The sequence below is a fragment of the Myotis daubentonii genome, chromosome 14, assembly GCF_963259705.1.
Source record: "Myotis daubentonii chromosome 14, mMyoDau2.1, whole genome shotgun sequence".
NCBI classification, from domain to species: Eukaryota; Metazoa; Chordata; class Mammalia; order Chiroptera; family Vespertilionidae; genus Myotis; species Myotis daubentonii.
In genome coordinates, this window is record NC_081853.1 from 14178749 (window position 1) to 14205112 (window position 26364).

At 47.7% G+C, this 26364-nt stretch overlaps 2 protein-coding genes across 11 annotated transcripts in view; one reads left to right on the forward strand and one right to left on the reverse strand.

Annotated features, from left to right (window-relative positions):
* Nucleotides 1-189: 189 nt before the first annotated feature.
* PDHB (pyruvate dehydrogenase E1 subunit beta) lies at nt 190-5749 on the forward strand. The gene is made up of 10 exons (XM_059663141.1): nt 190-276; nt 356-409; nt 1609-1716; nt 1811-1873; nt 1961-1996; nt 2155-2440; nt 3123-3233; nt 3538-3629; nt 4785-4926; nt 5214-5749. The coding sequence occupies exons 1-10, from the start codon at nt 235-237 to the stop codon at nt 5357-5359; spliced, it is 1080 nt and encodes a 359-aa protein (XP_059519124.1). The 5' UTR covers nt 190-234; the 3' UTR covers nt 5360-5749.
* A 1261-nt stretch (nt 5750-7010) lies between these two features.
* The window catches only part of PXK (PX domain containing serine/threonine kinase like), a 77291-nt gene continuing 57937 nt past the window's right edge, over nt 7011-26364 (reverse strand). For 2 of the 10 annotated variants that reach the window (XM_059663133.1, XM_059663130.1), the window contains 5 exons: nt 23385-23462; nt 22521-22607; nt 21999-22068; nt 19293-19355; nt 7011-8259 (listed from right to left, as the gene is read on the reverse strand). In XM_059663133.1, coding sequence (XP_059519116.1) covers nt 8048-8259; nt 19293-19355; nt 21999-22068; nt 22521-22607; nt 23385-23462 — 510 coding nt within the window. In that variant the 3' untranslated portion in view covers nt 7011-8047. Of the gene's footprint in view, nt 8260-10293; nt 10331-12760; nt 12783-19292; nt 19356-21998; nt 22069-22520; nt 22608-23384; nt 23463-26364 lie in introns of all 10 variants that reach the window. The other 8 variants (XM_059663139.1, XM_059663138.1, XM_059663137.1 and 5 more) reach the window with 8 other exon arrangements.

Below are 26364 nucleotides of genomic sequence, written 5' to 3' on the forward strand. Positions count from 1 at the left end.
CAGGAGTGTGCCCTCGGCCCGCAGCCCGCATACCAGCAGCCGCCGGCGCGCAGAAGTGAAGTGGGTCGGAGTCGACCCAGGAAGAGCCGCAGGACCACCCCGCGGGGAAGGGGCGGGGCACGCCCGCGCCGCGCTCTGCCATTGGTCCGCGCCAGCGGGAGGCGGGACCCTATACGACGTCGCAGCCCCGCTGTGTTGTCTGTCATTCGGCGGCGGCTAGAGGACACGGTTAAGATGGCGGTGGTGTCTGCGCTGGTGCGGAGACCCCTGGAGCAGGTAGGCGGCAGCGGCGGGCCCGACCACCCTGCGTGGTCCCTGTCGCCCCCTCTGAGCGCCCTTTTTCTCTCCCCGCCAGGTCTCGGGGCTGCTGAGGAGGCGCTTCCACCGGACGGCGCCGGCGGCGCTGCAGGTAACGCCGGGACACCGCAGGGGCCCTCGTCCCCGGTGGCGGCCGGGGTCGCGCCTGCGCGGTGGCGGGTGGGCGCCGAGGGGAGCGGCGGCGGCGGCGGCGGCGGCCTGGGAGCCGCGTCCAGCCGGGGACTCGCGCTGCGCCTGCTGCGGCCCAGCGTCCGGGCCCCGCGCCGAACCCGGCGTGCTGCCCCGGCGATGGGCGACCCATCCGAGGGCCCTGGACTGGACGCTTTCCCCCTGATTCCCTTCCCCCTTTATTTTAATTGTGGCAAAATGTTCGTAACAAAACTAAGCGCTTTAACGGGAGTATTCAGCGGCAGGAAGACCATTCGCCGTGTTCGGCAGCCATCGCCCCGTTTGCTAAACACTGACGCCCCGTCCCGCGGCCCCGCCACCTTCTCCGGCACCTGCCGTCTCAGTTCCCAGCGCGCCCTGGACGTGGCCTCCGGCAATAGTCGTCCTTTTCACCCGGCTCCTTCCACTCCGCATAGCCAGTAGCCGGGGACACGGTTCCAGGCTTTCTAAAGGCCGAGTGCCGGGCCATTGTGCGGATGCACCACGTTTGGTTTAATCATCTGTTGATGGACATTTGGGCTGTTTCCACCTTTTGGATTTATAAATAATGCTGCTGTGGACATGGTTGTGCAAGAAGCCGAGTCTCTGCTTTCAGTTCTTTTGGGGAGGGATGGCGAATTGTTGGATCATATGGTAATTCTATGTTCAGCTTTTTGAGGACTCCCCCCCCCCCTTTTTTTTTACTAGAGGATTTTACCAACCTATGTAGTAAAATAACTTCCTAGGTCCTGAAGGCAAGGTGTGTGGCAGTGCCTGGCAAGTGCTGAATATGTAGAATTATTTGGGCTTCCTTAACAGTTCCCTGAAGTGGGGAGTAAAACCACCCGGGGTCCGTTCTGCTTGTGAAGTTTCGCCTCTGAACTGGCCGGCCAGCAGGCAGATCTCCTAAGCCCTGTGCATATCAAGCAGAGCGTCCGTAAACTTCTCATTAACACACCCAATCACAGACTAGTTCCGTGTGATGGAAGTATTTCTTTAGAATTGACCTTTTAAAGAGAAGCCTGCTCTAGAAATAATTTTATATTCCATACTGTGGGCAGCCTAGGTGTTGTGAAGGGGGAGAACCTCAATAGCACCCTACAAAATCCTGGAGCTCATCGACTCTTCCCATACCTGTGACAGGTGACAGTTCGCGATGCCATAAATCAAGGTATGGATGAGGAGCTGGAAAGAGATGAGAAGGTGTTTCTGCTCGGGGAAGAAGTGGCCCAGTATGATGGGGCTTACAAGGTAACCAAGATACGGGAAAGCTGAACAAAATTGAGGTGATGACCGGGCTCCCAGGTACACTTTATAAAGTAATGGGGTCACTGCTTAATTTTAGGTCAGTCGAGGCCTATGGAAGAAATATGGAGATAAGAGGATCATAGACACCCCCATATCTGAGGTGAGCCTGCCATCAGGAAGCTGACCGCTAAAGGGTGCAGTGTTATAATTTTTATGGGTTTTCACATGTTTGTGTTTTATTTTGTAGATGGGGTTTGCTGGAATTGCCGTAGGTGCAGCTATGGTATGAATCTTTCTGAATCTCATCTTAAGTGTGGAGGAAAACCTTTTTAACATAACCTTTTGAAAACATTATTTGAATGTTGGGGGAGCGGAGTGGTTGTTTGCCCCTCTTCATTGCTGTTTTAAGTCTTTTTAACATCTGTGTTTTTGATTTGACAGGCTGGGTTGCGGCCCATTTGTGAATTTATGACCTTCAATTTCTCTATGCAAGCCATTGACCAGGTTATAAACTCAGCCGCCAAGACCTACTACATGTCAGCGGGCCTTCAGTCTGTGCCCATTGTCTTCAGGGGGCCCAATGGGGCCTCAGCAGGCGTAGCTGCCCAGCACTCACAGTGCTTTGCTGCCTGGTATGGACACTGCCCAGGCTTGAAGGTGGTCAGCCCCTGGAACGCAGAGGATGCGAAAGGACTTATTAAATCGGCCATTCGGGATAACAATCCAGGTCAGCAGAGGAGCTCTTGGGTCTCTTTTGAACATTCAAGAACTAAAATGAAATCTTTGCATGGGAGGCACCAATAAAAGCTGATTGTTAGGCTTAGACATACCATAAAATGTTAATGATTTACAGATATAGTGAAGAAAGTAAAAAATGTTGTTTTTCTTATTTCTGACCACATGGGGGCTGTTAGGTAAAGGAGACACCTACTATGTACCTACAACACTGGTGTAACCTCATAGATAAAGTTAGGAGTGAGCAGACTACAGAAGTCAATACCTAAACCATCGTCAGGGAAACTGGCCACGGTAGACACAGGCTTCTTAATCAGCACAGTGAAGCTTCACAAAATGGACTGGTAGTGGCGCTCTCCCTCTTGGGAGCATGCCACCTTCTCCCTCTAGGGGTGCATCTCCTAAGCTCTATGGGTCCCACAAGACTTGCACCCAGGGGAGCAATGGGCAACAGCAGCGTGTCCCCAGCTAACCCCCTGAACCTGTCTCCAAGGCCCCCTTTTCTCTGACTTTCCCGTGAGCCAGAGCAGCCCTGCCCAGTCTCCTCTTGCTTCTTGTCCTCAGCCCTTGTTTCACTGTCCCCAGCTTGAACAGACATACTCTCAGAAAAGAAAGTGTTGTGTGTACATATTTAGTCACATAGTTACTTTTCTTTAAATATTTGTATTTTGCAGTGGTGATGCTAGAAAATGAATTGATGTATGGAGTTGCTTTTGAATTTCCCCCAGAAGCTCAGTCAAAAGATTTTCTGATTCCTATTGGAAAAGCCAAAATAGAAAGGCAAGGTAAGAAAACTTAGTATACATTTAAACATTATTTGTACTATAGCCTGTTTGTGTTACTCAAATTCATTCTAGACTGTATTGCCCTTTACTTTGACTAGGGAAGTATTAAATGAGTCAAGATAAGAATATATCATGCCCCAATTGCTCATACACTTGTGTTTTTCTAAATCTTAATCCAGTAGATTTGTATTTCATTTCTAGGAAGGTTGCCACATGCCTCATATTACTAGAATGAAGCTGAGTTGAAGATTTTATAAAAACTTAGTTTCAACGTGACTTCTGATCTGTGGCCACTTTGTTTCAGGGACACACATAACTGTAGTTGCCCATTCAAGGCCTGTGGGACACTGCTTAGAAGCTGCAACAGTGCTATCTAAAGAGGGAATTGAATGTGAGGTGAGTGGACATTCACTTGTTCTTAAAGAATCAGAAAGATTCCCTTTAAATTTAATACCCAAAAATAGGAATTTGAGTTCTAAACAGGCTAACTAGATGTGTAAAATCTTGCTTTGTCACTCAGTTCTGTCTCTGCTTAAAGCTGAAATCTGCTTTTCAAATACATAGTTTTTTTACCACCTAGGTTCTGGATCTTTTAGAATAGTCCTGCGTTTTGAAGTTTAAGATCCATCCTTGGAACTGGAGGTTGGGAGAAGGGGAAACATAGAAGTCAATGAGTCGAACCCTTTTATAACCAGCACTAGCACTTGTTATACTTGGGCAAGTTACGTACCCTAATCTCAAAAGATTTGGAGTGACAGACAGGAGCTTAGAAAGAACAGCTGAGGGCCCTGGCTGGTGTGGCTCAGTTGGTTGGGTGTTTCCCACGCCCTGGCCAGTGCTGCTCACTGGTAGAGCATCAGCTGAGCACCAAAGAGTCATGGGTTCAGCTCTTCGTCATTTACCTGGGTTGCAGGTTCATTCCCTGGCCCAGTCAGGGTGCATGTGGGCGGCAATAAATCAGTGTGTCTCTCACATCAATGTTTCCCTCCCTCCCTCCTCTTTCCCTTCTCTTTGTAAAAAAATAAAAAAAAAACTTTATAGAAAGAAAGAAAACAGCTGAGGGAGAGCTGGCTTCAGAGAACAGAGTGGGGATAGTATGTTTTCTGTCCGATCAGGGTGGTTGTGAGAATTATACTTAGTGTAAGGGACAGGGAAAGAGATAGAAACATCGGTGAGAAACACTGATTGGCTGCCTCCTGCACACCAAGCCTGCAACCCGGACACGTGCCCTGACCAGGAATTGAACCGTGACCTCATGGTTCCAGCTGACCAACTGAGCCACACAGGCCGGGCAGTTATTATTTTGATGAGAAGGAAGTTAAAGTCAAGGGGGGATAAGTGAATTCTGTAAGGTAACAGCAGCTGCTGTGGTAAGAGATAAAGATTTTTGTTTTAATTAAATTTTCCCTCTTACATGTTGTTTATGAATAGGCAGATTAGATTTTCCTAGACCCAAAGATGAATAGGAAACCTAAAGTGGTATTATGGGGATAAGACTATATTTACGACGCAGGGGCTCTCTAAAGCTTCTCTCTCACTTTATCTGGTTAGGTGATAAATCTGCGAACCATCAGACCAATGGATGTTGAAACAATAGAAGCCAGTGTCATGAAGACCAATCATCTCGTGACTGTGGAAGGAGGGTGGCCGCAGTTTGGAGTAGGAGCTGAAATTTGTGCCAGGATCATGGAAGGTATTTCAGAAAAACTAGTTCTAATAGTCATAGTTTACAGTATACACTGTGTACCCTGATACTGCATAACGAGATTAAAAGCTAGGAGAGGCCAAATGACTTGTACCTCCAATTTGTCAGCGTGGCACTTTTTCTTTGGGTAAATGTTTTAAAAAGCAAAACCAGAAACAATCCCCAGCATTAACATTCCTTTAGATTCTTGTCTTTCGGCGGTGGCCACACCTTTTGTGCGAAGGTGTTGGTGTTCAGCTGGCTTTTCTTGGCTCTCATTACTCCTTCTCTCCTAGGCCCTGCATTCAATTTCCTGGATGCTCCTGCAGTTCGTGTCACCGGAGCTGATGTCCCTATGCCTTATGCAAAGATTCTAGAAGACAACTCTGTACCTCAGGTTAAAGACATCATATTTGCAATAAAGAAAACATTGAATATCTAGTTTGGACTTGAATATCAAGTCATTGGAATTTATTTAAATACTTGCTGACACTACCTGGATTGAAGGGTAAGATCTTACAAGTCCTTAATGTTTTTGTACTGGGAAGAATGTACTTGTAAGTGGAAAACTCCATTCTTACTGCCCTAGACTCCATGCCTGTTTTTTTTGTCTGTTACAATTGCTATTTCTTTGAATAAGACTAATGTAAAATTTTGCCCTCTCAATGGAAGGACAAAGTATGAATGGCAGAGTCCTGATGAAAGATATATATATATACACACACACATATATATATACGAAAAGACAATTTGTATGTAAAGAAAAAAAGCATATGATCTACATTTACTGTTAGATTGTTTTGATAAGGAATAAAGGAATTCCTAACTATGACTAATTGTATTTTTATATTCTTGAAAATAAATGGGGTGAAAGTTTTAAAATTCTATTAAGAAATTAGTGTCGCCGAAACCGGTTTGGCTCATTGGATAGAGCGTTGGCCTGCGGACTGAAAGGTCCCAGGTTCGATTCCGGTCAAGGGCATGTACCTGGGTTACGCACATCCCCAGTGGGGGGTGTGCAGGAGGCAGCTGATCCATGTTTCCCTCTCATCGATGTTTCTAACTCTCTCCCTCTCTCTCTCTCTCTCTCCCTTTCTCCCTTTCTCTCTGTAAGAAATCAATAAAATATATTAAAAAAAAAAAAGAAATTAGTGTCATCTAAAATCATTAATCTCCTAGCCCACATCAACCTTGTCCATGCCTATTCTAATAGGGTTCCCTTAAAAATTATTTTTGAGAGTTAATCCTGACCTGAGGATATTTTTTCTATTGATTTTAGTCAGAGTGAAAGAGGGAAGTGGGGTTGGGACAGAGAGAGAGAGAGAGAAACATAGATGTGAGAGCCTCCCACACCTGTCCTGAATAGGGTGGGAAACCTGCCACCTAGGTCCATGCCCTTGACTGGAAATCGAACTCACAACCCTTTGTGCAGTGGTTCTCAACCCTGGCTGCACCTTAGAATCATCTGGGAATCTTTAAAATCCTGATTTCTGGGCCTCATCCTCCGGAAATTCTGTTTCTTTGTTATGGGGTGGGGCCACAACATCAGTAACAAAGAAACAGAATTTCCGGAGGATGAGGCCTAGAAATCAGGATTTTAAAAAGATTCCCAGGTGATTCTAAGGTGCAGCCAAGGTTGAGAACCACTGCTTTAGCGTATGGGGCGACACTCTAATCACTGAGCAACACTGGCCAGGGCAGATTCCCTTTAAAATTAAAGCAAATTTCATGTCAGGTATTTTTCTATTGCCAAAAAACAGACCTGCTATACATTGCCTTCTTCAGAAGTTACAATGGAAAAGACAGGTTTAAATTAGTTATAAAAGCATACAAATGGTGCCTAATTTAAACAGCAAGACAGGATTGCTTACTAACAGGGAAAATATGCCCTAGCTGGTTTGGCTCAGTAAAGAGAGTGTTGGCCTAAGGACTAAAAGGTCCCAGGTTCGATTTTGGTCAGGGCACGTGCCCGGTTGCGGGCTGGATGAGGCAGCCAATCAATGATGTTTCTCTCTCTCCCTCTCCCTTCCTCTCTGAAATTAATAAAAATGTATTTTAAAATAATAAAATATTTAGCCAAGCTATAGACAACCCATTTTCTTGACATGGTTTATTTTAATAAAAAATACAGCTGAACATATTTATCACAGATTACATGAAACTATAGACAATGACATTCTCTCTGCATAGTAACCAACACTGATGTGTGTACTTTAAGTTTTAAATGGATTACTTATAATCCTTTAAAGTGCCGTTTATTTAAGGATTAAGCAAATTATAAGATAAAGGATCTTTCTAATAAACGAGTAACATTTAAAGATGATGTGTTTGAATAAACCTTTCCAAAGTCAGAATTCTATAAATGCCAAATTCGCTTATGTTGTAACAATAATTCCCCATAAAACACAAAATTAATTGCTCAGGAGTAAGATCCTCTAATAGACGAGCATTTTCTGATGGTGACAGTTTTGTCTGTTCAATGCATTCTAACTATAAGGAAATAGGAGTCTAGAGTAGTTGCTTTAGCAGCCCAAGTTCTATATCCACAACGGTATTCCCATTAGAGAATAATACACATTTTCCCCATCCTATTGGAGGGGAAAATGAAGACATCAGGTGCTTCTCTGACTCAGTTGCTTTGGACTACTGTGTTAATGTCTAAGATGAAATTAAGGGAGCAGGTATGGGAGTTACAATCTAAGAATAACCAGAAAATGCTTTAGAGAAATAAACTTAGGAACGTTTCTAGGAGCTGCCTGACGACATAGGAAGGATTGCAATACAAAGGCCATTCACTGCTGCGACTGAATATTGTCATTGTTTTTGTCCATTTCAGTTGGTAGAAATATTTATTCTGATATGCTGCTGCTCCCAAAAGATGCCCATTAGAGGATGAACAACTCCTTTAAAATAGTAATAAAGGAGCAAAAGATCTCTTAAGGCAGCAATGCCAGCCTGATTTTATCATCTACTTGAATATTTCCCTCTTGAAAAGCCACTTACATGAGCATCTGCAAAACAGAATGGCTGTACTGGCTCAGCAGTTCTTCATCCAGGAAGAGGGTATTTTAGTGGTTGGAGGTGTGTAGAAAAAAGAACAACTTTTCCCTCCAAGTGTAAACACGAAACTTTAGCTGATCTTAGGAGCACTATGATCACAGGTTTCGGCTTTCCTCAGAGTTCCTTTTTGGAAATTCTGGATGGAGCTGAGTAAGGCCCCTCGGCTCATGCCATTCACAGCCTGGGGCTGCGGCTGTGTGGCTACCTCTGTGCTCAAAGGAGGCAAGGGAGCTGCTGGTGGTGGAGGCGGAGGTGGAGGAGGTGGAGGTAATGTGGAAATCCCTGTAGAAAAAAAAAGGGACAGTCAGCATCACCTCCAAACCAGCATGCATGCTACTGCTCAGTCCTGGGCGGAACAGACTTTAGTGAGACAAAGTGTTTTCCCTCAGAGGGGCAAGATGCCCAGTACTGCATGATTTTTAAAATACTGAACAAGAAAGCTAGAAGCATCAAAGGGGAATTTTAATGAAAGGTTGCCATTTCTCCCAAATAACAGTCATGTGTGAAAAGACAATATCACAGATTACATGAAACTATATAGTGACATTCTCTCAGGATAGATGAAGCTCTAACTCCATTTCCAAATTTTAGTAATGATCCCCAAAGAAAAGTTCCATCAGCTACATTAACTAGGCCCACCAACTCCCGAGCTAGCAAAGACAGACATCTGGCCCTAGCTGGTTTGGCTCAGTGGACAGTGTCGGCCTGCAGACTGAAGGGTCTTGTGTTCAATTCCAGTCAAGGGCACATGCCCAGGTTGTGGGCTCAGTCCCCAGTAGGGGGTGTGCAGGAGAGAGCCGATTGATAGTTCTCTCTCATCATTAATGTTTCTATCTCCCTCTCCCTTCCTCTCTCAAATCAATAAAAATATAAATATATGCTCAGGTGAGGATTAAAAAAAAAGGTAAACATCTGTATGCAGAGTTGAGCTACCTGAATATCTATATATTTAAAAGCTCAGCAACCAGAACAGCGGAACGATCAGAACAACCAGTGGCTATGACACACATTGCAGCAGCCAACCAGCCTGATCTCGGCCCTGATCAGCGTCCCCACCCTGGCTGTCCTGGCCTCCAATTGCCCCCCCCCGCACCCTGATCAGGGGTGGGGTGGGCCGGCCAACTGCCTGCGGCCCCTCCCCCTGGCTGGCCCTGTCCCCACTTACCCCCGCCCCTCCCCCGATCTGGGGAGGGGCCAGCCGGCCCAGCCCGATGGGCCCCAGTCGGGGTAGAACGGCCGGACCCCACCCATGCACAAATTCATGCACTCGGCCTCTAGTCAATTAATAATAAGGGGTGAACAGTTCTTTAGATGCTTCAACACACACAATATTTGAAGGATGTGATTTAATATAAAATGACAAACCACTCAGTATTCTTGGCAAGACACCAGTGCCTGCAGGGTTATGGGTTCCTCAGGGGCATCTATCTCAAATAATCATTTCCTATTAGGATGCATTAAAGAAATATAAAAAGCTAATAATTGTTGCAATGCACAGTAGAGGGCACAGAACTCTCTCTTCCCAGCAATGGGATTCTCGAAGAGGAGTCCTCCCCAAGCTCCCTTCTTTCCACTGTGGCCCAACCCAGGAACAGACACAACTGCACTAACCCTGTATCTTCGCTAAAGCATCAGGAGAGATTGGAATGTCGAGCTCTACCCTGGTGGGCAAGAAGGGAGCTAGACATGTGTTTCAAACTTCCCTTATCTTCCAGGCACACAAACATTTGGCACTTGAATGTTCTGACTGAATGAATGAACTGCTCTCCCAGGACAAAATAAAGACTGAATACAGCCAAAACCGGTTTGGCTCAGTGGATAGAGCGTCGGCCTGTGGACTGAAAGGTCCCAGGTTCGATTCCGGTCAAGGGCATGTACCTGGGTTGCAGGCACATCCCCAGTAGAGGATGTGCAGGAGGCAGCTGATCGATGTTTCTAACTATCTCTCTCCCTTCCTCTCTGTAAAAAATCAATAAAATATATTTAAAAAAAAAAAAAAAAAAGACTGAATACAGAAAAAGCCCTGCCTTAAGGGACCTGCCTGTGCCAGAGTTCATTGCCCCATTTCCTGGGAACCTTGCAGCTCTCAGTGACTCCACCCACCTGTTTCGAGCCTTACCCTCTACCCCTTCCAAGGGCTACACCATTCTGCCAGGTGGTTCCCCCCTCAACTGCTACTGGGCTGTGGTGTTAACAGGTAAACATACCAATCACCCCGTGCATTTATATGGATGAGTGGTTCAGGGTTGCCAATAAAATACTTAGGTAAGTACATGACAGGCAATGGTTAAAATCTTGTGTTTCACAGAAAACCACTTACCTTTCTTTATATCTTTACCCAAACCTAAGGCAGCTGAAATTAAAGAATCACACAGACACACACACACTCATGCTTTACAGTCTTGGAATTCTCAAATGATAGAGCAATACAAACAAACATTAAACAGACAAATGAACAAAATGTGGTTTCTATTTGTTCTATACAATAACAACTAATGAATGAAATTCAATTATGTCAGGTGGAGTGTGGGAAAATGTCCCTGGCTTTATGTTACTGGGTTACAAAGATAAAAGGGACTTGAAACGTAAAACGAGTGTTGGGGTATGTGATACAAGCATTCCTCTGAAGGGCGTTTCAGACAGAGACCAGTGAAAAACCAGGAGGAAGGGAGCTTGCGCCTCTGAAAGCTCTCGGAACTGAACTGCAGCACGGAGCCTGGAGGACTGAGCAGCACCAAGGTCCCCTCCCTCCCCACTTGCCATGCAATGACCAGAAAAGGGCAGCAGAATCTGGACTGATGTTCAGGGCCTAACATGTATGGGTGGGCAGTGGCGCCTCTGCCTTCCGGCTTTGTGCTCTGAACCTGGCAGAAGAGTCCCTGTGGGTTACAGATGAGACCGGGTCTGGACTGCAACAGCACTTGTGTCCTCACGACATGGAACTGGCCATCCAGAGAGGAGGCCGCTCCGGCCCAGGATCCTGGGAGGCTAGCAATGGGCCGCCGTCTGGACAAAACTGCTTGGTCTTCATAAGGAACCAACCCTTGACTTTGGCCTCATTACCAGGAGCTCAAAATTAAAAATGCAAATTCACCACCACAAGGTTTGGGAGTTGGGGGGTGGCCTTTGTAACTGAATCTTCATTTCCAAGTAAAGGCTGAGATTGTTACCACTTGCAGTGAATTTCCTGGAATATGTAGGTGGTATAAATAAATACACTGTCCAAAGTGCCACAGGGTAACCTGTGTCTGCAATGCAAATGGGAAGCTGAGGGCTGTGCGAAAGGAGAGGCTGCTCATCCAGGAGCACAGAGCAAGGTCCCAAGGTCATCCTGATGTCTGCCCACAGAGGGATGACCAATCGCAGGGCCTGACATCCCATGACGTCCACTTTTCCTCGCTGGGCCTGCGACACCTGGGGCAGATACTGATGTGTACGATCAGGACAAGGGAACCCAACTCGCCAGCTCAGAGCACTCGGGGAGGGGAGAGGAGGACCAGGAGTCAGAAGGCCTCCTGGAGGAGGCAAGGACACAGACTCCGGGACTCCCAGTCTGACTCTAGGCCCATCAACTTCTTTTTGTCTTTTCTATAGTCCACAAGCTTCCTTTAAAGTTCACTGGGGCTTCAGCTACAACACATTGGTAACAAAGGGAGGAGGGGAGGAATGGTAACAAGGGCCAATTCAGAGTTGGCTCTTTGGCCCGTGACAAACCTGAGCGCCCCATTCCTCAAATGTGACTGAGCTCCTGCCCAACAAAAGGCTTCCGCAGCCTTATCCCCAGGCCACAGACAACAACGGACAGCTTCCCTGTTAGGTTACTAACTGAACTCACACAGCTTTGAGAAACCGTGCTCTGCAACAACCCAGGATGAAGGAAGTGCCAGACAGCTTGTCTACAATCACAACCCAGTCAGGCCTGACTTCTCTGTCTCACTTTGTCTTAGACAAAAACCTCAAGAGTCAACTACTCTACCCTCCCCAGAGTCCCATCCACCAAACCAAATGGGTACCTGGCAATCCCACCGAGGCCTGGAACAGGCCACCGACGGTTGCAACCAGAGCGTAGGTTAGAAACATCCTTGCCAGCCTTGTGGGTCCCCTTGCCTTGGGCCAATTTAACAATCTACAGGTGTCTGTGAGTCCGTGTTCCTTTGTGGTCCACACACAGATGTGGGGAGGCCACACAGCCACCAGACCTGCCAACTACCCTCGAGGGAATGGAGAGCAGGACCCTGGGAAGCAGGCGGCCCCAGCTCTTGGGATCTGCCTTCACCTTTTGTCTCAGACAGACGAGGAGGCTGCAGTCACGTCCTAACTCAAGAATTATTAAGGATGTGAAAAAGAACCGCTTTTCCCAATAAGCTCTCTCTCCATAGCCAAGAACTCAACTGCCAGCACCCTTTCCCCTTCATCAGAGTAACAAGGAACAACATTTTTACAGGGACAGGACTCTGAGAGCCTAGTTTCCAAAATTAAAATATACCAAAATGCCATACAGTTGACTTGTAGGTTTTAGAGCTGTATTTTAAAACTAAAATCAGAGTGAAAAGGAAGATTTTGAAGGTCATGATGGAAATGAAATGAAGGTAAATGAAGTCACTTGGGTGCATTTTAAAGATGCTGCATTTCATTTAATGCTCAGTGAAGGAAATGGTCTCAGGTCTCCTTCCCCATTTGTTCATCACTTCAGAGACTAGATGTACTGGGTCCCATTTCACATTCAGAAACAGCATCTTTAAAGTGAGAGGGATCAGTATCGTTTACTTTACCAAAAACTCACGTTCAAAAGGGCGCATGCTCTACTGAAAACAGCAAAGAGAGAGAGAGAAAGAGAGAGAGGACACAGTCATTATTCAGATTTTAGTGTCATTTAATCAAATAGTAAGAGACAGCAAAATATTAGTCTGAATCACATGCTGGTTATTCTCTGCCAAACTAGGAGACATGTAAGTTAAGCACGAGATGCACTGGCTAGTACACGACTGTGACCCTTTTAGAACATGGCAAATACACGAATGTGGTAACCAATGAGTCGCTTTCTTCCTTGTGGTCTTTTTCTTCTTTGGAGCCAGTTGGTTGCTATTTTTACTTACTGACAAGCACAACACTCCCTTCAGAAGACCCAGGAAGCTTTTTCCTTCCCTGAAAAGTGGAATGAGCACTAGGAGTATCCTTGGGTCTCTTATTAAATAAGAGGGGAGAAAAACTAGAACTCATAACTTTTTCCAAGAAAATGTTCTATAATTTAAAATGGAGACACGGCCCGGCTGGTGTGGCTCAGTGGTTGAGCATCGACCTATGTACCAGGCCACTGGATAGATTCCCAATCAGGGCACATGCCCGGGTTGTGGGCTCAATCCCCAGCCAATCAATGATTCTCTGTCATCATTGATGTTTCTATCTCTCTCTCCCTTGCCCTTCCTCTCTGAGATCAGAATATATATTTCTTTAATTTTTTAAAAAAAGAAACCCTAGCCAGTTTGGCTCAGTGGACAGAGCATTGGCCTGCAGACTGAAGGGTGCCGGGTTCAATTCTGGTCAAGGGCATGTACCTTGGTTGCAGGCTCCGGGCTCTGGTCAGGGGCGTGAGGGAGGCAACCAATTGAGGTGTCTCTCTCACATCGGTGTTTCTCTCTGTCTCTCCCTCTCCTTCCCACTCTCTCTAGAATCAATGGAAAAAATATCTTTGGGTGAGGATAAACTAATTAATTAATTAATTAATAAGATGGAGACATCTTTTCAGAGTTGGGAGAGCAAGGACGCAGGGCAGGTCTAAGGTGGAGCGCCTGGGCAGGAGCGGGTGGCCCCTCCCCTGAAGGCTGCTGGGGCTGGAGGCTGAACTGGGCAGTGGGTGGCAATAGTTTACGTAAGATATAAAACCGTTATGAAAGAACAAACAAACCAAGGCCAACGTCTTTCTTCCTGTCTAGATTGCAAGTGAAATTTAAGAGAGAACACTGTCCCTGACAGCGAATCCCGGAGTCCCCACCGAACCAACCTGCCCGCTGCCCAGAGGAAGTGAGGCCCCTGTGAGGCAGGTCACATGGTGCAGCAGGGAGGGTGCTGGGGACACTGCCCAGCCCCAGCCCCAGCCCCACGCCCACCCCACCAGCAGAGGGCTTTGGGGAGAGCCCCACACTTGGGCGTGGAAGGCGCTGGGGCGGGCAGGAGAGCAGCACTGCAGGGCAGACCTGTTCATCCCAAAGATGGTGACTGCTCTGTGTTGTGTAGGTTTTAATAAACATCCTTATGGCTTGAGACATTGATTTTGAACCTAAAGTGGGTTTCAGACTTGGATTTGGCGGCACAAATTCTGGTCCAACATTCTCAACAACTTCATCTCTTTTTTTGTGCCTTATTTATTCTTAACCCTTCGTCCTGTTACTCAAGTCCTCAGTCACCCAGGGCCATAGGCTCTGTTCTCCCTCCTCCAGCTCCCGTCCAGATAGGAAACTTCCCTCTCTCCACTCATTCTTACAGACTGGGTTTCTACACACTGTCAGCCCTCTCTCTTTAAAATTATTGCTTAAAATTACAGACTGCCAGCAAGAAGGGCTAGGATTCTCTTGCAGGACATCCATCGCTTATACTTGATAGCATTTGACCTCTTTTAAAGCCTTGTCCTCTACATTATCTACCTAGTCAAGACCAGGACATCTTTCCAAAGGCAGCTCTGAAGAATGCAAATTACTCGTCCAAGGTCACAGCTGGAAGGTGGTGAAGCCACAAACCAGGCCTAGGATTTCTGACTCTGCTTTCAGGGTTCTTCTCCCACCAACCACGCACAGCGCTTACCCATAGGCCGTGGGGTAAGTGAGCAAAGACAGAGCTATTTTAATCCTGGCTCTAGCATCCCCCACTTGTGTGACCTTGGCCAAACTCCTTTAACCCCACTAGAGCCTCAGTTTCTTTGTCTGTAAAATGGAGCACCAGAAAAATCCATTCTCCTTGGATAGAAAGGTATTCATGGGGATCAAATGAAACAATGACTACACATCACTTAGAACAATACCTATTACAGAATAAGTGCTCAAAATGTGTTAAATACGATTAAAAACAAAAGAATCTAGGTCCTCCTGCTTACTTAGCTTTCCCTAAATACTCTTTGCAAACCTGTTTTTTAAAAAAATAAAGACAATATTTTGCAAAAGCTGCCTGCTCCCAAAGGGAGGGTGGAAGGGAATATTGTTTTGTGTAAACTGGGACCTTCTAAATCAGTGGTCGCCAACTGGCGGTCCGTGAGGTCTGAAAGGTTGGGAAAGAGTGACCTTCTAGAGGCAGGAAACATAACCTTTCACAGAAAACAAAGTGCTAGGAACGTTCTCACTGAAAAAGAGGTTTAGAGACTCGCACCCCACCTGCTGGAAGTGCCGGCAGACTGAGGGGAAAGATATTTCTCCTGTCAAATTGGTGAGGCCCTCAAGAGGAGGCCCGAGGGCAGGGAGGTACACACACCCGGACAGGCCCCAGTCCCTATAGTATATACCAGGGGTCCTCAAACTACGGCCCGGGCCACCTGCAAATACAAATATTGTATTTGTTCCCGTTTTGTTTTTTTACTTCAAAATAAGATATGTGCAGTGTGCATAGGAATTTGTTCATAGTTTTTTTTAAAACTATAGTCCGGCCCTCCAACGGTCTGAGGGACAGTGAACTGGCCCCCTGTTTAAAAAGTTTGAGGACCCCTGGTATATACAAACGCTGGAAAGGCCTCCTGAGACTACGGCCACTTCACTCACAAACATCTGTCACCTCTGCCCCATCCTAAAAGTAACTGAGCTAGGACCACCCTCAACTACTGTTAGGGGCACAAATAGAATATCGGGGACTAGCTCTTAGTTATAAGAAAGAAGAGATATTAATCATGCCCTGTTAACCTGGACTGTTTTGTTCTGATTAGAGAAAGTACCTTCTAACCTGGCTGGGAGTCATCTTTGCCCCCTGGAGTCAACCTTGGAATGTGCATTCAGAAACTGCCTATTATCATGGAAAGATTGACAGCCTTGTTGCCCAAACAGTGGAGTCCCACCCCAGCCTCCTACTCCCCATGCCTGTAATCCCTACTTCCCCATGTAATCCGTGCCCTACCCTATATAAGCAGCTGGCTTATGGAGGGCAGGGGGACAGATTTTTGTGGATGACCTGCTGCTCTCCCATACTGTCGGCAGTCCTGGAATAAACGCTCATATATGATTCAACCCTGTCTCTGCTTAATTGGCTCAAGTAGTGACAGGCAGACTGGACCCATTGGTTGTGCGGGTTCACTACCATGAATGTGCTTAACATGTGCTCTTTCAGGAAAAAAGGCAATGCTGTGACAATGAACTTGCCCAGGTTGAGCTATTGCTGTGCAAACTGTCAAAGGCAGGGTTCACAGTAGCTGTACAGGGAGCCTGATTAGAAGGAACTGGGAGACAGTATCCTGTCACTCCCACCCTCTTGTCTGTTACGAAGGAGGTAAGGAAACCCAGACACGAGAAGTGACTCATTCAAGGTCTCCTGGGAACTCAGTATGCCGCGGGCTTCCTGTGTGCAGGCACTGCCCTAACCTCGTCCTCACTGGATCCCCGTACTAACCTGATGAGGCAGGCACTGCTATTACCCTCCTTTACAAATAGGAAACCTGAGACACAGGGAGGGTTAGTGTCTTGTCCAGGTCCCAGAACAGAGTAGAGTGGTGGCTCTCAAGTTTAGGCTCCTGGCCCAAGGAATAATTCCCAAGAGCTCCCACACTGAGTTGCCACCTTTAACAGGGAATTCTTTTTTATACTAGCCCTTGAAAATGAAGAATTTTCCTTCATTTCTCGAGAAAATCGGATTTCATCAGAAAGTTGAAAGACACTCTCCTTGATTTAGTTAGACCATAAGCCTGGCCTAGAAGCAGAGACATCAATTGGAGTAAATGATTCCAGCAACAAGGTGGGCAGCGTGCAGGGAGGCAGCGAGAAAGCTGAGCCCAGCGAGAAGCCGGCCTCCAGCCTGGGGGGAAGGACCCCTCTAGGCAGGGGCTGAGGAGCCAGAAGTTGCCACCCTGGGCTGACAGTCTGTTCTCACCGGGCAGAGGCCTGGAAGGCAGAGCAAGTCCAAGCAAACCCACCCACAGGGTTGACCGCACGCCTCCCATGGTACAGTCCACGGTGGGTTCTCTAGGAAGGGAACTATTGGGAGAAAAAAATGACCTGGCTGGGCCCCGGAGAATGCAATTGCTTGAATTGTGTCTATCATTCTGGGGCTTCTGACAGGTGCTGGAAACGTGACTCCGCTCCAGCTGGGGCCTTGCCTGTCTGTTTACCTGTGTGACCCAGGGCCAAGCACCGTGCCTGACATGCTGCAGGCTCCCCACAAATGCCTCTGGAGTAACCGAATGAATAAACTCACTGTGTGCCCCACAGAGAGCCTCAGATGGTAGGTTGACAGTCAAGGGCTAGTTATCACTTTTATGATATGCATTACAATAAATGCCCAGCAGAGGTCAGAGTGGAGTCTTTGGGGGCCGAATTGGTAATTCCATCAACAAAATATTAAAGGAGATAAAGGGAAGAAGGAGGCAATATTTGCTGGGGATGTCTCATGTCTGCCAGGCATTGTGCTTGGGGCCTCACTTGTGTTTTCCCTCTGAATTCTTAGGACTCCCCTTCAAGATAAATATTATCAAATCTGTGAGCAGATCTATCTTAAAGTGAAGCCCCCCAACTGCTCCCACTCTATGTTTTTCCAACATTGACTCAAACTACAAGATCCTTCTTTTCCTTCTCCTCTCATTCTCAACGCCCCCCCCCCCCCCCACTCATGCAAACCTGCTACGTAGGAGATAGTTCCCTTCAAACCACAGGTAAATTAGAGGATTAACAACAACAAAAATCAAAATAGACTGAATTCCCCAAGACATTTAAACAATAGAACTAGCACTAACTTCCCAGGATCACATCCCATGCACGCCGAGTGCTCTGCACTCCAACAGGCACCGCCTTTGTGAAAGGAGAGCTCATGGAGCCTCGCTGTCCATTCTCCCCGCTGTCCTTACTATACCTAAGAGGTGTGGAAGGCACATCCTGTCTAGGAGAAAGTGGCTCAACATGACCTGGGCAGCAGCTCTCCAGAAACTTGTGATCAGCCGACACAGGTCACCTCTACACAAGACAGAGAAGTCTATTTTCTGTCTTGATCAATATTTGGGGGCTTTCTTGTAAAAACCTGCTGACAAAGTCAGACAGGGGAAAGGGACATTGTCCCCACGAGCCAGGTACTTTGCTACTGAAATAGGTGCTGGCTCCAGCATGCTCGGCAGCGAGCCGCCAGTGACCACCCTCCGCCAGCCAGGACGACACCATGGCCAGAGTGAGCTGCTCAAACCAGTCCCCCTACACGTGCTCGCCATTTTCAGGGAGGTCAGAGAGAAGCGTGGGAGAGCAGTCGAGCAGTGATGCACTTGGTAGCTCCCAGGTGCCGCCTTAAACCTAACGCATATGCTGTTGTCAACTCACACATCAGCCGCAGCCAATGACCTCCTTCAGGTAGCTGCAGCCGCTCCCACGCCCAGCGGCAAGCTGAGGGGCAGATCAGCTCCGCTGGCATCTAGAACATCTGGCTCATTTAAGAACAAACGAGATACTGGGACTCCAGTGTGTTTTTATGGGGCTTATAAAATGGTGAGGAGAGAGGTAGTAGTTCAAAACGAAAGGAGTGGAGCTAGCATTGTGAGGCCACACCACTGAATCAGAGACTTGTGTAAGTATTCCTGGGTTAACATTTTTCTACATTTTCCCAACAAAACTCGTAGTATCTGATTTAGTTCACAGGTGACACGAAGGCTAGCCACAGACTACCCGGATGACAGTTATCAGGAACCCAGGAGCGCCGCGACCATTCCCCTCCCACACCTGGGCGTCTCCCCAGTATTGCTCTGTGACAAAACCCACATAATGTCTGGGTTCCCTGAGGAGAGCGCTGGGGAAGGACAGGGCCTGGGCGTCCGCTGTGACTTCTGTGTTCAGCCACGTGGACCCAGAGCCTGTGCCCAAAGGAGCTCTAATCTGGGGAGCCCTGCAGGCGGCTTTTCGGCAGAGAGAGAAGCCTGGGGTAGAGGGTGGCTAGTGACCCTGAAACCAACCACTGCATTCCCAGGAGACCCGAGTCTGTAAATGCAGACCCTCCGCTCTCCCGATGGCACTGCTATGTGCACTCCTCAGGTTCTCTGCAGAGGCCAGCACGGCCCCACCCTGAAAGGCTTGGGCGCAGGTGAGAGGAGAAGCCGGGCTCCCCCTGCGGGTGGATTGCAGGAGGGAGCAGGCTACTTTGCCTCCATCACTAACCTGCTGTAGAGGGCGGAGTCGGCGAGGACGGAGATGTGAGAGGTGAGCTGGCCCCAGATCCTGCTAAGAGAAAACACAGAAACGCGTATGGGACTAAAGAAAGACACCTGGAGCTTGGCCCGCTGGCCCCACCACTGTCAGAGAATCCGCCCGTGGCTGGTGTGTGGCCTGTGCTAAAAGTTGAGGAGGGACAGAGAATCCAGGGCCTGGACCAGGGACCACAGGCCTCCACGCCAGCACAGGGCTAGGTTAGGGCTGGGCTGCTCCCCCACAGCTTGCTTATTTGAAACCAACCCTGCAAACCCACCAGCTATGCATTTGGCTGCAGTCCCTCTTCCTGACCCAAGCCCCTCCCCTGGGAAATGAAGGACAAACGACAGTGCCTCAGCATGTCAGAGACATGCTGGGACAGAGAGGTGCGGGGCCGTCCAAGGAGTGAGTTCCCACAGCATCCACCCAGCAATGCTGTGTAAAAGCTCCACTTCATCCGCAGGTCCATTCCATTAGGCAGGGGCAGCCCATTCAGTGTGTGGATTTCCCAGGCCTTTTCTTACCCAAAATTCAATAAATACCCGTATTTACATTAAAACAATGTGCATACGCCCCTATGTTGCATGCATTTTCTGTACCCAGTCACCTTGTTGTATTTCAAATATTTCCAAGTTCCCAGCATCTCCCCAGTGCTCAGCAACCCCCAGAATGCACGCTGCAGGCCTCACATGGAAGAAGCCCAATGAGCAGACAGAGGTTCCCACATGAGAGCCTCCCCACGCAGAGGGGGTAACCACAGCTGAGCGAGGGCTGTGATCATGCCCTCGGGAAACCGCTAGCTGTTCTGCGGAAGCCTGCGCCATCCCCTCCCCCACTACCCACAGGACATGCCGACGTGGCACAGGCACTGGGCACGAGGAGAAATGTCCTACCACACACCCTTCTTTCCACTATTCCCACTTTTCTCTCACCTCCCTGTAAACTATGAGGCATCTTACTGGGAAAGGAGGTAAAGCTCAGCCCGCCCTGTTTCCTACGGCTTGGCAGTGCCAGCCCAGATGGTGATGGGGAGAAGATTGAACGTGTGGATCCCGTGGGATCTGGAGAAGATCTGCACATTTCCATCAACTGCTGTTTGCTCTCCTAAACTCCGGAGGGCACAGCCGTGCTTGGAGTCCCTGGGGCCCCATCTGCCCCATCTGGCACAGGGCCTTGCAGGCAGGCGGTGCCTCAGGAAGGTGGAAAACACAGTCAGGCTTTCTTTGCTTTGTAAGAAAGTGGCTGCTGGACAGAAGGACCAGCAGTCAGACATGCTGGTTGGAGATATGGGTCTTAGGGACGATAGTGACTGGCCATGTCCATCCCATCCACCATGGAGAAAAGAGACTTCCAACTGTGGAATTGCCCACAGGCCACAGCGTCCTCCAGCCCCTCTCTCCTCTCAGCCTCCACACGCGTGCAGCCTGCCTGGGTCCTCACTGGGACCTCCAGGGCCTGGCCTCCCTCCTTCCCCTTCCCTGTAGCACCCGCCCCCCTCGCCCTTTTCTGGACTCTGCAGGCAGTGGTGTCAGCATGATTCTCACCTTCTTTGTGGAGTCCCCTCTTCTCCCAACTCTTCTACTTCCCAGCTCCGCCCACACCACCTGCATTCTCTCGCTGGGGCTAGTCTGCCTGTGTGCCCCCCCCCCCACCCCGTTTCTCCCCTTCCCTCCAGCAGAGGCCCTCCTCCCTGACTTCCTGGAGAGGACCTGAGAACGCATGAACTGTGAATGCTCTCAATTTCCTTCTGCCTTTAAACGCCTCTACCTTTTCACCTGCCCGCCCTGGCTCCTGCCTCCAGGAAGAGATGGATGGGCTTCCTCCAAGGCTGAGACTGCCAGCTGGGCTCTTGATGCTGAGTCCTGGGCCGTCAAGGCCTTTCGCCCCATTACTCGCTCTCCTGTGTGTTCAGTTTCTCTCTCTCTGCTAGGTCCTCCTCCTGCCTAAAGCATATGCAGCTAGCCCGGCTGGTGGCTTGGCTGGCTGGAACATCGTTCCATGCCCCGAAATGGTTGTGGGTTTGATTCCTAATAAGGGCACATTCTCAGGTTGCGTGTTCAACCGCAGTCAGGGCACATAAGGGAGGCAACTGATTGATGTTTCTCTCCCACATTGATGTTTCTGTCTCTCTCTAAAATCAATAAAACAAAGAAAAAAACATATCCTTGGGTGAGGATTTTTTTAAAAAGTATATGAAGCTATTCCTGAGCCTAAAGAAACCTCCCTGTTCCCTTGGCCTTCCAGGGATTCACGGGGAGGAGAACTGGAAGGTCTCAAGGGATCATCACTTTGGCCCTAATTTCCAGAGGGGGACATTAAGGCCCAAAGCCTGTGGGGCCGGGTGCGGGGCAGCCAGGAGCGGCAGGGATGACTGCCTGCTCAGGACAGTGTTCTCACCACCCACTCTTCTGGAACAATGCTTTCTGCTATCCCACACACTCTGGGGTCCTGCCCTTAGAGAAGAGGCTGCTGACCCAGTGATCTCTGAGGGTCCCTTCCAGCACTCGAGTTCTGTGAGCCATGATGCTGCCGTACCCTTCATTAGGGACAGAATGCTTTTGTTTTCTTCACTTGTCACCACACTCTGGCTACCAGAACCCAAGGCCCCTCGACCAACTACAGACCCCTGGTCCTGGCCTTTGGGTGCTGGCTCCACTACAATCGATAACCAGTTACCTGAATTATTGGAGTTGCTATATTTTGCTGAATGTTCTTCACTATTTTCAATAGCAGATCGTTTTGACTTCTTTGAAAATAGAAAGAGAAGGGGGGGAGAGAAAGAGTAAACACACTGAAGCTGAGAGTTAGAATAAAAATATTTTCTAGGCATGCAGTTAAACTATCCACACGCAAGGTCATATCCACACACTCGGTAACTTAATACCGAGAAGAAGTCACAAGCCAAAACCAAAGGGGAAAATAACCACAATCCTGCTGGCTATTATTTCAGGCCAATCACTGCCCCCAGTTACATTCGGCCATAACCAGCCCAGCCAGCCAGGAAACTTACGGCCCATTTCTTTCCTGATAGCATGTAGCTCCTTTTTTAAAGCTGCAAACCAGTCATCTGCAAATAGTTTTGGCTTTCAAGGAGATACAGCACAAAACCCGCCCTTAACTAAATGTGCACCATTAGCCTAGAACTTTCTTTAGGTGGGACCCAGAACTCTTCTCCACACAGAGAGACAGCAGGCTCACCTTTCGAGCTAAAATCTTCCTCTTTTTTCTTTCTTCTTCAGATCCATGGTGCGACTGAGCTCTTGTCAGTCTTCGATGCTGGTGAATCTAAGAGAACGCAATTCGCCACAAATGTAAGCGTATCCTACACCAACAAAAACCTAATGGTTTCGCCAAATCGAATTGTCTGGATGAAAAATCTTTCCCTGCTCCAAGGTCAAGCTTGGATGTCTGGGAGAAGGGTATACCTGAGGGAGGAGACCGTTCTCACTTCCCTCAGCTCCTTCCCGCCTCTCACACACAGAAGATGAGTGTGGTCCCCAGCACCTCTGAGCACGGACCATGCGTGCCCACCACGACCCAGCCTGCCCCGATCACAAAGGATGGCCACCCTGTATGGATCTGCTTGTTTCCCAACAGGCTGAGCTCCTCAAGGAAGGACAGCGAAGGATTCAGCTGTCTCATAGCACTGTGCCTGGAGCCTGGTTCGGAGCAAGTATGCAAGAAATGCTTGTGGCACGAACAATCAGTTAAAAGCAATCACTGGCCCTGGACGGGTTGATCAGTGGTTAGAGCATCGACCCATGGCCCGAAGGGCTGTGGATTCGATTCAAGGGCATGTGCCTGGGTTGTGGGTTCAATTCCTGACCCTGGTCTGGGCATGAACAGGAGGTGACCAATCGATGTGTCTCTCACGTTGATGTTTCTCTCTCTCTTCTCTCCCCTGCCCCCGCCCCCCACTCTCTCTAAAAATCAATGGAAAAAATATCCTCACTCCTCAGGGGTAAGGATTACAAAAACAAAAAAGTAAATCACCAGGAATTCCAGGCAGAGGGTGACAATACTTAAAGATCAAAGAGCAATGAGCAACTATGCGAGATTTACCTGTTTCTGTTCTTCAATTAGTCTCTTTTCTATACATTCTTTGGCAGTTCTCAATGCCTCTTTTAACTTTGTGGGGATCTGAAAGAGAAAGCAGATAATTTATTGAGGAAAACGGCTGGAGATTCTCCCAAATCTTGGTTTTAGAGAAGAAGCAATTGGTTATCAAGAGGGAGGGCAACTGGAATGAAATCAGTTACAAGTTGTCCACTTGAATCCTGTCCTGGCCACTTCTGGTATCTCCCACAAACTCAGCTCATTAGCATTTCTTATCAATAAATATAACATGAACACAAAAACAGATACGATGTATGCTTCAAGTATTTCACTAATCCTCAAGGGACCCTGAATTACCAAAACAATCTTGCAAAGAAGATAAAAATTGGAGGCCTCGCCCTAACAGGTTTGGTTTAGTGGATAGAGCGTCGACCTATGGACTGAAAGGTTCCAGGTTCGATCTGGTCAAAGGCATATGCCTGGGTTGCAGGCTCAATCCCCAGTGGGGGCATGCAGGAGGCAGCCAGTCAATGATTCTATCTCATCATTGATGTTTCTATATCTCTCTTCCTCTCCCTTCCTCTCTGAAAAAGAAAAAAAAAATTGAAGGCCTCACACTTCTTGATTTTACAACATATTGCGAAGCTACAGGAAACAAAACAGTGTGATACTGGCATAAAGAAAGACATACAGACAATGGAACAGAACAGAGAGCCTAGAAATAAACCCTCATGCATCTGATCAAACGGTCTTTGACAAGGGTGCCCGAAGCACACAATGGGGAAAGGGCAGTTTTTGCAATAAATGCTCATGGGAAAATTGGATATCTACCTGGAAAAGAATGAACCTTACACCACATACAAAAATTAACTCAAGGTTGGATTGAAGACCTAAAACTATAAAACTCCAAGAAGAAAGCATAAGGGGGAGAACCAAGATGGCGGCATAGGTTAACGCCGGAGTTTGCTGCTTTGAACAACTACTTCAAAAGTAAAACTAAAAGACGGAAGGGACATCACCCAGAACCACAGGAACGCTGGCTGAGTGGAAGTCCTACAACTAGGAGGAAAGAGAAACGCATAGGGACACTCAGAGGAGGCGCAGTGCTGAAGTCAAATTCTGAGGTGTGGAGTGCGCGGAGCGGGCTGGCAGCGGAGGGCGCGGTTGGCGTTTTCAATCGGGAGGGAGTCGCAGACTCTGAGCTGCAGATACAGGCGAGTCTTTAGGGACCCAGACTCAAACGGGAGAAGCGGGACTGTCTGGCTTCGGTCAGAGCGAGTGCAGCTTTCTCTCCGAGCTTTGCAGCGGGTGCTGGGACTCAGAGAGGCAGAGCCCCTGGGGAAAGGACTGAGAGCCGCCATAACTGCTCTCTCCGGCCCACCCTGTTGATCCTGTGCGACCCACCCCGACCAAGCCCTACACAGAGGCATTTGCCGGATAGCCTCAGGCAAAGGCTAGATTAGCACCTCCCTAGAGGACAGAAGTTCTCTCACTGCTGACACAGCTGATTCTCATAGCCACTTGGTCTGGAGGTCAAACCCTCCCTGGGATTAGCTACAACAATCAAGGTTTAACTATAAGACTGCGAACAAAGACCACTAGGGGGTGCACCAAGGAAGCATAACAAAATGCGGAGACAAAGAAACAGGACAAAATTGTCAATGGAGGATATTGAGTTCAGAACCACACTTTTAAGTCTCTCAAGAACTGTTTAGAAGCCGCCGATAAACTTAATGAGATCTACAAGAAAACTAATGAGACCCTCGATGTTATATTGGGGAACCAACTAGAAATTAAGCATACACGGACTGAAATAACGAATATTATACAGACTCCCGACAGCAGACCAGAGGAGCGCAAGAATCAAGTCAATGATTTGAAATGCGAGGAAGCAAAAAACACCCAACCAGAAAAGCAAAATGAAAAAAGAATCCAAAAATGCGAGGATAGTGTAAGGAGCCTCTGGGACAGCTTCAAGCGTACCAACATCAGAATTATAGGGGTGCCAGAAGATGAGAGAGACCAAGGTATTGAAAACCTATTTGAAGAAATAATGACAGAAAACTTCCCCCACCTGGTGAAAGAAATACACTTACAGGTCCAGGAAGCGCGGAGAACCCCAAACAAAAGGAATCCAAAGAGGACCACACCAAGACACATCATAATTAAAATGCCAAGAGCAAAAGACAAAGAGAGGATCTTAAAAGCAGCAAGAGAAAGAAACCCAGTTACCTACAAGGGAATACCCATACGACTGTCAGCTGATTTCTCAACAGAAACTTTGCAGGCCAGAAGGGAATGGCAAGAAATATTCAAAGTGATGAATACCAAGAACCTACAACCAAGATTACTCTATCCAGCAAAGCTATCATTCAGAATTGAAGGTGAGATAAAGAGCTTCACAGATAAGGAAAAGCTAAAGGAGTTCATCACCACCAAACCAGGATTATATGAAATGCTGAAAGGTATCCTTTAAGAAGAGGAAGAGGAAGAAAAAGGTAAAGATACAAATTATGAACAATAAATATGCATCTATCAACAAGTGAATCTAAGAATCAAGTGAATAAATAATCTGATGAACAGAATGATCTGGTGATTATAATAGAATCAGGGACATAGAAAGGGAATGGACTGACTATTCTTGGGGGGGAAAGGGGTGTGGGAGATTCAGGAAGAGACTGGACAAAAATCGTGCACCTATGGATGAGGACAGTGGGTGGGGAGTGAGGGCGGAGGGTGGGGCGGGAACTGGGAGGAGGGGAGTTATGGGGCGGAAAAAAGAGGAACAAATGTAATAATCTGAACAATAAAGATTTAATTAAAAAAAAAAAAAGAAAGAAAGCATAAGGGAAAGGCTTCATGATACTGGATTTGGCAATGATATCTTGGATAGGACACCAAAAGCTCAGGCAACAAAAGCCAAAACAGACAAATGGGACCACATCGAACTTAAAACTCCTGCACATCAAAGGAAACAATGACAAGG

Coding starts and splice junctions, on each gene's coding strand:
- PDHB (XM_059663141.1), top strand. CDS start 235: ATGGCGGTGGTGTCTGCGCTGGTGCGGAGACCCCTGGAGCAG. Junction 2,441..3,122: donor CATTCGGGATAACAATCCAG/GTCAGCAGAGGA, acceptor TGTATTTTGCAG/TGGTGATGCTAGAAAATGAA. Junction 4,927..5,213: donor TTGTGCCAGGATCATGGAAG/GTATTTCAGAAA, acceptor CTTCTCTCCTAG/GCCCTGCATTCAATTTCCTG.